The sequence below is a fragment of the Agelaius phoeniceus genome, chromosome Z (assembly GCF_051311805.1).
Source record: "Agelaius phoeniceus isolate bAgePho1 chromosome Z, bAgePho1.hap1, whole genome shotgun sequence".
NCBI lineage: Eukaryota > Metazoa > Chordata > Aves > Passeriformes > Icteridae > Agelaius > Agelaius phoeniceus.
In genome coordinates this window covers 9,366,668-9,376,349 of record NC_135303.1, presented here as the reverse complement: position 1 = coordinate 9,376,349, position 9,682 = coordinate 9,366,668, and the positions used below count along the sequence as shown (strand labels likewise).

Sequence of the window (9,682 nt, the reverse complement as noted above, 5' to 3'; positions counted from 1 at the left end):
TGGGGAGCAACTTGCAAAGATCCAGAGTCCTGGGAAGCTCCACAGGAAGAAAGAAGGCTTTTGCAGTATGTGGATGATCTTCTAGTAGCCCCTCGGACGAGGGAAGCATGTGTGGCGTGGATGGTAAGCCTTTTGAATTTCCTAGGACTCCAAGGAAACAGAGTATCAAAGAAAAAGGCACAGGTAGTGAAACAGAAAATAATCTACCCGGGGTACGAGGTGAGCGCTGGGCAACGGACTTTAGGGCAGGCTCGCAAAGAAGCCATATGCCAAACCCCGAAACCCCAGACAATGAAGGAACTCTGAACCTTCTTAGGCATGGCAGGGTGGTGCTGGCTGTGGGTTTATAATGATGGATTGCTCATCAGACCCCTCTATGCTCTTATTGCCAATGGAAACACAGATCTCCAGTGGACAAAGGAAGCCACACGGGCCTTTCACCAGCTAAAAAGTGCCCTCATGTCAACTCCAGCTTTGGGACTTCCAGACGTAAGTAAACCATTCTTTCTATTTTCCCATGAAAGACAGGGAATTGCCCTGGGAATACTGGCTCAGGACTTGGATCCATATCAGAGGGCAGTTTCTTCCCTAAGCAACTGGATGCAACAGCCAAAGGATGGCCAGGCTGCCTCAGAGCTGTAGCAGCAGTCGTGCTGAATGTTCAAGAGGCACGCAAGTTTACCCTGGGACAGAAAATGACTGTGCTAGTGTCCCACACAGTGTCCACAGTACTGGCAGTAAAGGGCAGCCACTGGCTTTCACCAAAGAGGTTCCTGAAGTACCAGACCATCATGGCAGAGCAAGATGATGTAGAGATAGAGGTAACTAATATTGTCAATCTGTAGCATTGTATGTTTTAAGATATTTATACAAGTTTTGTGGTAAAATTGGTTATTCTTTTATAAGTTGAAAATATGGTTTGATCCCCAGTTCCCCCCATGTACCTCCCTCACAATGGTTTGTCCCTGAGTTGTTTGTCCCTTGTTTTCCTGCTAGTGGCCTGTCCATCAAGGTGACCAATCCCCTACTCCTTCCTCTTATGTCCTTATAAGTTTATCTCCTCCCTCCTGGTGCTGCCCAGTTCCCCTGTCTATCATTGTAACCACCCCCCTTTATTTCAAGAACCTTCTGTGTCAATTATCCCTTACTTGAGATATGGTTTGTCTCCTGAGCCTTTTCCCTCCCCTGTGCAATCCTTATTGGCTCAGTTGTGTCCCATGCTCCTCCCCTGGGCTTCGTTTATTGGTCCCCTCATGTCTCCTCCTGTCACGCCCATCCCCTTTATCAGTGCCTCCCCTAGTGGTCCTTCCCTGATGCCGTCGCTGGTCCCACCTGGGACAATAAAGCGCCTTGGCATTCCATACGAGTGTCCGCTCTCTCCTTCCTTCATCTCAGAACTTCATAGCCACGCTCTCGCCTGCGCCACCCACGCTGCAGACGGCACCACTACCCGGGGTTCTTGCGAAGAACCTGGGAGTGGCAGATCTCATGGTCTCCAGCCCCACACCAGGAGCGGCTAGCTGGTGTTTGTCCAGTTCCTGTAGCCGCAGGGCAGGCTACATCAACCCAGCTTCTTTTCTCAGTGGAAATCAAGGAGAAGCAGTACACCACGATTGCCTGGAGACCATTGAAGCTACCTACTCCAGCCACCCAGACTTAAAGGACGCTCCTTGGGATGACGCAGAGACCTGGTTCACTGATGGGAGTGGCTACGTTGCCAATGGAAAGTGACATGCTGGGTACGCAGTGACCACCTGCAGAGAGGTAATAGAACCTGGACCCTTACCAACAGGCACCACTGTGCAGAAGGCCGAGATAATTGCCCTGACCTGTGCCTTGGAAATGGCAAAAGGAAAGAGAGTCTGTACAAACTGGAGGTATGCATTCAGAGTCGTGCATGCACAAGGAGCCATCTGGAAAGAGAGGGGACTACTGACCTCACAAGTAAAAAAGAGATAATCTGGCTGCTGGAAGCAGTTCAGCTGCCTGAAAAGGTAGCAACTATGCATATTAAGGCACACCAGAGAGTGAGTTCAGAATTGGAGGAAGGAAATGAGCTGGCGGATGGAGAGGCAAAGAAAGCAGCAAAAGCTGAGGTAATTATGGACAGATTTCCCTTGAAGGTAAGCCAGAATATAATAATAATACTAATGAAAAGGGACATAGAACCACAAGGGGTGAGCTACCATTTAAAGGGAGCTGGTAATCCCTTTCCCTTTGTATGGTCACTAGTAAAGGAGGAGCACCAGAAAACACACTGGGACCTAACTTCTTAAAAGCTTTTATAAAGTGTGTCTCCTTTCCCAGAATGACCAAGGCTGCCAGTGTTACAGAGTGCATCGAAAGGAAGTGTTGACTTTTAAGCAGTAGTTTCCACAGGCTTTCTAGAACACATATCTGATTGAAAGACTTGTTGCCAGGAATTTATATGCCACTATTACTCAGATAAACCGACAGTGAGATCTTTGCCTCCAGACTAACCCCAAGAATACCCCAGGCCAAAACGAGGTCAGATTGGGAAAGGTCATGGATCCAAACAGCAGTGGCAAATTGACTTTTCAGAACTCCCATGGAAAGGGGGAGTGTCCGTATTTATGAATATTCACAAATACATTTTCAGGGTGGCCAGAAGTGTTCCCCACCAGAACTGTCAAGGCTTGAGAGGTGACCAGAGTAAACAATGCCGCTTTTGGAGTTCCAACCACAATACCTATATGGTGGCTTTAAGTAGGCAGCTCAGAGAAAATGGAAAGCATGTGACTGGAACTCAGAGCAGGGAGCTAGATGGACCAGTACATAGCATACAGCCTGGGGATAATGTTTATGTTAAGTCTCTTAGAGAAAAGACTTTGAACCACAGTGGAAGGGACCATTCCAGGTGCTTCTCACCACCGCAATCGAGATCAAGGAGCAGAATGCCCCGATCCACCACTCTGGAGTGAAGAAAGCCCCAGAAGCCCTTTGGAGAGTGACACCAGGAGACAATGAACTGAGACTAAAACTTACTCAGGCAAAACAAGTATATTGTGGCCAGGCGTAGTTTGTAATTTCATTTACAGAATTGTTTTGCATATAATTATAATTGGAGTCTTAGAATTAGAGAGTACCTCTATCCAAAGCGATGCTGATTGGCCTTGGTCCCAGGCTTTTAATCAGTATACTGGATCCATGGGAAAACCTGAGATAAAAGATCTAAACCTGTCCACTGTAGTAATCCACCGGGATCAGGTATATGAGGAGCAGGAGTGGCAGGAATGGGAACTGTGGACACTTCAAGGGATCAGAGGAGAAGAAATCAAGGTAGGGTGCTGGCTGGTCAATGGGACAGTTCATGAGAGACCAGATGCAATTAGTGTCTCAACCTCTCCTGTAGGTTGCACCAGGAAGTTTGCAATAGCCCAAGCAAATCAGACTGTTGGTGTAATTTCACCTTAATACAGCCTGTAGAAGTGATTTGCCTTTGGGCTCGTGATGCTATCAGGCTCTCATTTAAATTTAAAATAGATACTGCACTTTTTACAACGGCAAGACCTTATACAACTCACACTAGGTTCAGACCCAACCCAAACTTGAACCTGAAGTGTATGAAATAGGCCCATACATAGTGAGGAATGTGAGTGAACAACAACCATTGTTCAATCCAGAATGGTCTCTCAAGTGTGTTGAATTGCTAATGCAAATTAACATCTCAAAAATCCAACCAGCCTGCTCCTCTTTCCTAAGGACATCCTTTGAGGGCTGGACAACATGGTTACAAAGACAGGTATACCTCAGGAGCAGAAAGGATCTAACTGAGACATTAAGGACAGGATTGAGAGTTTTAAATGGAATCGGTTGAGAAATAGTGATGAAGAAGCTGGCCACTGCAGCAGGTGGCCTAGCAAAATTGAACCAGCCTTTACAGTCATCTCTGTTGGCATTTGGAACTAGCCAGTGGCAGATTTCAAAAGTACTGCCAAAGTGGGAAAAGGCCAGGGACCAAGACCACAAGTTAATAGTAGAAGTGCTTAGTACAGTTCAAGATAATGTGTCTTTAGCTTTCAGTAGTATACAAGCACAGTTATGGATGCAGGCAACAGCAGCTCTGATCATATGGGAAGGGGGTGAAGGTAATTTTCCAGCTGAAATTTGGAAAGTTGTCTGGGATAATGCGATTAATTTTGAAAGGAAGTTTCAGTCCTGGTGGACTATGGTAAATTTCACCTCTGATCCTGCTTCTAATGTGGCTACTGCCTTTGTGCTTACCATACGTAATGCCACTGTTTACATTATCCACCCTGTCATTGCACTAGGATTAAATAATGAAAAAACTGTGCTCTACCCTTCAGAACATAGGGTGTGGGCACGAAAGGTGAATGAAAAGTGGAAAACAGTAAACTTAGAATCCTGCATTACAAGAGAACAACTAGGATTCATTTGTGAAAGCAGTACTATTAATGCCCAAGATGTGTGTTTAGACACTGAACAGAGTATTTGCCACTTCGAAATTCATCCAGTCACTGATCAGAAAACTCTGCTCTTATATACTGGTAAAGGTTGGATGTGCTTGAGAACTGCTTGTGCTGCTGTAAAAATTGATAACAACGATGTTATTTTGTCTAGTAGAAATCATTCTAATTTTTGTATTGGCAATTTTGTTAAGATTATCAAATGTGATTTTTCATACTTGGCCCCAGTGACATCCCACCAGTTGATTAAAACCAATCACACAATGTATCACAGACTATCACCTACTCCTATTGGAATGGACCTCACATTGGTAAAACAATTAATTAAACACCAAGACCTACTAGAGATCTTGAAGAAAATCCAAGAAAATGGAGAGAAAACCCTAATTACTGTCCAACATGATACAAAAGAAATAACTAGAATTCTGCAAAGAATAAAACAAAATGCAGATCATCAATGGCGGGATGTAATCTTTGGATGGTCACCAACTGCAAATGAAATCTTTAATAAGTTGTATCATCCCATTGTAGTTTTGTTAATATTAGTTGAGTAAGTTTAGGGTTGTCCTTTATATTGTTTATTTGGAATTGGAGAACACTACAGTGAGTAGCTGTGTTAACCTCCTTATCAAACATACATGGTAAAGTACTAAGGCACGCTTATTTGTCAGAAGAATTTGCATGAAGTAAAAGAATTTACTGATTCCTTTTAGGAAAGGGGAGAATGAGGCAGAGTGGAAATTTTCCAGAATAGAAATCCATTTTGATTTAGGTGAAATGTACATCTTTAAGTCTGTAGCTTGCTGTTTAGTCTGACTGCCTGTTCTCACAAAGGGCCTGTGCTTGGAGGGACTGCTTCAGCCGAAGGACAAGAGACAAGGGGGGAGTGGGGGGGCAGACAGAGCAGGGCAACCTGACCCAGGAATTCTTCCTGATAAAGAAGAATTAGCGGCAAGCGTCATGCCACAAAATCAGTGGAATGAATTGGTATGAACCTATTGTGAAATAGCATGCATATGTATTTGAGAAGGAAATAAACAGGGATCTGGAGTTCCCAGAGGTACGCATGTCATTTTAGGGGAATGATTCCCACATGCATCCAGGGCTGTAATAAACATACCAGCTCTACAGCTTCCACAAAAGTTGTGGAGTTTGTTTCCTTCTGCAAATCACCACAGGCAGGGCTTCAAACCCTCACTGCCACATATATGTATCTAGTTCTTTATGTATGTTGTAAAATCTATGTTTAGATTTCCATATTGTATACAGTTGTGTAGGTATCTATTTGTATTGATGTAGTTTTCGGTATATGTCTTTTTAAATAGCTATACTGGTATTTGTATCAGTATATATGTCTGGTTTTATATTTTTAGCTGTATATTGATCTATTTCTAGAGATGTTCTATTTATGTATATATCTGGATGTATAGCTGTATATTTGTATCGATGCAGTTGTACAGATATTTAGATTGGTAGTGCTGTTTGTCTATTTATAGATAGATTTGTTTTATGTATCTGTTTCTTGAATGTAATAGGTAACATTTAACCTATATTCACATCTATATATTGTGGTAGTTATATATGTATTCAGTTCAATTTGAATGTGTATGGAGTTGTATGGTGTTGTAATTCTATTTGTTGAGTTCTTGGTATTAGTAAGAGATACTGATATTTTTGTATTTCTATATGGGCTGTATGCTTGTCGAAATATGCAATAAATCAAGCTGTTAATTTTCCATTGATCTTTGTGTACAGTGAGTGTTTGTAGAGGTTTGCAATAAATTAGTTTTTGTTAACAGAAGTTGATGTTTGTAAGTTTTTGAATAGTGTGGTATAACAATCAAATAATTTTTTTCTTTTTAACAGAGATCTGTAGAGTTCTATGTTGTCAGCGCTGGTGTAGCAATTTGTAAGAAATGCCATTTGTCAACTGAGATTGTAATTGTAGATTGTCTTGTAATTTGTCTTGTAATTTGTGCTACCCAAAGCCATGAGCAGATGTAAATGCAGGAGGATTTTGGCCATGCAAATCTCCAGCCATGCCCAGCACAAGCCCCACCTGCACTCAGGCTGGGCAAGGGAAGCACAGATTTGGGATGGCAGTAGAGCCACACACTGGCTCAGAACTCACTGCAAGGGCCTGCTGGCTCTGAAAAAGATCAAGGATACATTTTATATATTTTATTTTATTTATTACAGTATTATATAGTATTATAGTATTAAATATTCTATTTATTACATATATTAAAATTTGTATTATGTAGTATATTGTGGGAATCCTTAAAATCAGAGGGTTTTCAGAAAGCTTCTCCTCAGTTCTCAGAATCTCTGCTGGTCAGAATGACCCTGAGATGTGTTAGAAAGTCTCTTTTCCCAGCCCAGCAGTCGAAGAAGGAGTCAGGATTTTTTCTGTCCTCATTCTCGAGGTTGTTTATTGTTTCTTATCTATGAAATCCTTTCTCTGACCCGCCGAGGTCTGTCTGGCAGGTTGGGTTGAGGCACACTGCCCACCTCAGAGGCGGTGTTATCTTTTTATACTAAAATCTACGTGTGTGCATTATTTACCATCACTTCCCAATACCTATCACCTATGTTAGACAGTGAGTTTCTACTCTAAACCAAACTAAAAGTGCCAGCAGCACAGCAGAAAATGGAGGCCAAGAAGAAGAAGGAGAAAGGCTGGACACGCCCAGATTCCCCAGTCTTGCCTCCTGAACCACCATTCTAAAATCCCCAAAAAATCTATTTTTCACCCTGTGATAAATTTATATCATTCTACTTAAAATTTCGTGGCTTGTAAATCCTAAGATAAGGTTGGTAATTGTTTTTCCCATGGGTCAAGATCAAAGGCACAGGGGTCTTGGGCTCTGTGCCAAGGTCTCTGAGCCCCCTGACAGGGTTTTGAGTCCTCCAGGGCAGTCAGCGGAATTTCTTGGGTTCCAACACTCAGTGAGGAGGATTTCCAGCCTAGAGGAATATAAAAATAAAAATGAAACACCAGCCAGGGGTTATTTACAGACACGAACAGGACAGGGCTGCTGGGAAAGTGCCTCGAGCTGTTTTATTTTTCAGCATCAGTCTCATTACCTGATTATGACAATGGGAAGATGCTAGCAGCTCACAATCTGGCAGTAGGCCTGAAAACTTAATGTTACAACTTACTTTATAAGCTTCTTGACTAATCACACAAAACAAAAGCATATTGACAGTAGTTCTATCCAATCACCATAAGCACACGTTCCTTTGGTTAAAACAATGCTTGCTTATTTCAAATATAATACCTGTTTGTAAGACACAACGCACAGAGCTCCATTATTAAGCTTTAACCTTCCTAATATCTTGCTAGATAAACTCTCTGCAGCTTAGAGAGCTATCAGACAAGTTTTAATATATAAGCTTATTGTTCTTTTTGCCCTGGCCTTTTCTACAATTTAAATAATTTTTCTGCTGACCTATTTCATAACTGCTGCTTTAGCTCTACTCTCAATTCTGCTGTATCTGAGGCCTGCCTTTTGCAGCTTTCCCAAAACCCTCTAATTTTATGGATTCTCACAATGAAGACCGTGGACGGTGCGATTGTTGGAGGTCCAGGCTGTTAAAACGAGGAATGGATCGTCCCCTTCGTCAACTGTAGACGATACCCTTGTAAGTAATAAGTAGCTACTCTAGGGGCTCCTGGGCAACGAGATGGGAAACTGTGGGAAATGGATTTGTAGAGAGTTCTCAGGGCGTGACAGGAGGCCCACAAAGAATGCATCTGTATGCAGACTTTGAGACAAGAAATGCTGACTTAGATATGCCATGGAATAGGACAGATATTGTTGAGAGAGAAATGGAGCTAGAAAAAAGTTTCAAAGGATGGCCTTGCAAATGAGACTAGATACTTTGGAGAAATAGAACTTTGAAAGATGCATTGCAGTGGGATGCACGAGGGGCAGTTTTTGGTGATTGGCTTTAAGCCATCTACAGCATGGTGTGGCAAAAAGCTGATAGGCCAAGAAATGCTTCTAGTGTATTGGAATTAGGAAATGGTTGGCTTCTGATTGTGATGGCATCAATTTTAACATCTATATTGTCTCACCTTTTTCATGAGACTAAAAATGGAATAGAAGTTTTTAAAACGCCTCTCAGTTGCCCCATCTCTGCGTCAGGAATAGGGTATTGTCCCACAGGGCTGGAGACAAATCTCTTGCCACAAATTATTGACAAAGATTGGGCAAGTTTTTCATTCCTTGCATTAAAAAGACCCAGTGATACCTTTGCAGTGGTTCTACTCTATTGATGGCTGGAACCAAAAAGGCAAATGAAGGAACATCCTCTGGATGAAGTGGAATGTTGAAAAACCAATCTTTTAAGTCAATGACAAGAAGAGGCCAGTCTCTTGAAATCACTGAAAGAGAGGGAAGTCCAGGTTGCAGAGGCCCCATGTCCCCTATGATTTCATTGACCTTTCTCAGCTCATGGAGCAATCTCCAAGAACCGGAAGTCTTCTTATGAATGACAAAAACTGGGCAATTCCAGGACTGTGTGTAGGTTTGATGTGGCCTTTTTGTAGTTGTTCACTTACTAATTTTTTGAGAATATTCAATTTTTTCTGCTCAAGAGACCATTGATCAATCCAAATTGGCTGATTGGTTTTCCATGGTAATTTCAGAGTGGCAGGCGTTGCTGTGGTTTTTGTCAAAAATCCACTTCTATCTTCGCTCCCCACTGGGGCAACACGTCTCTCCCCCGTACTGTGATGGGCTTCTGCACCACGAAGGGACGGATGGTTGCCGTCCTTGCCTTGGGACCTGTAACAGTAATCATGAGTTCACTCTGCAGACACAAGATAGCTCCTCCAATTCCGGCGAGAGCACCCATGGCTGTCACCAAATTCCAATTGCACAGCCGGGATGCACGAGAAATCACAGTGATGTCCGCCCCTGTGTCCAGCATACCTGCAATACGAACGGTTTGACCAAGGTGTGTTAGACTGCACGTCAGCTCTGGCCCTTCATTGCTGACATGTTTTATCCAAAGGACATTGGGCATCAGGCCAGAACTCTTGAAAGGCATTTCTCAGCATACAACTTACTTATTTCTGTTCTTTGGCAATGCAATAGCAATAGCTGCCAGAAGCTTAATTTTGTCCATTGCAACACTTATTTGGAATTGGAGGATGCTACACATAATGGCAGTCTTGAATTCAATGCTAAGAGCATATGGAATAGCCTTCAAAGATACTTACCTTA

General features: G+C 42.6%; 1 protein-coding gene across 1 annotated transcript; it reads right to left on the bottom strand.

The window, feature by feature from the left end:
- Positions 1-9,128: 9,128 nt before the first annotated feature.
- On the bottom strand, positions 9,129-9,482 carry LOC143692116 (endogenous retrovirus group K member 19 Pro protein-like). Its single transcript, XM_077171675.1, has one exon. The coding sequence runs from the start codon at positions 9,480-9,482 to the stop codon at positions 9,129-9,131; it is 354 nt and encodes a 117-aa protein (XP_077027790.1).
- Between the last annotated feature and the right edge of the window lie 200 nt (positions 9,483-9,682).

What these genes read in the sequence shown, in the direction of transcription:
- LOC143692116 (XM_077171675.1), bottom strand. Translation starts at nt 9,482, where the DNA reads ATGCCCAATGTCCTTTGGATAAAACATGTCAGCAATGAAGGGCCAGAG.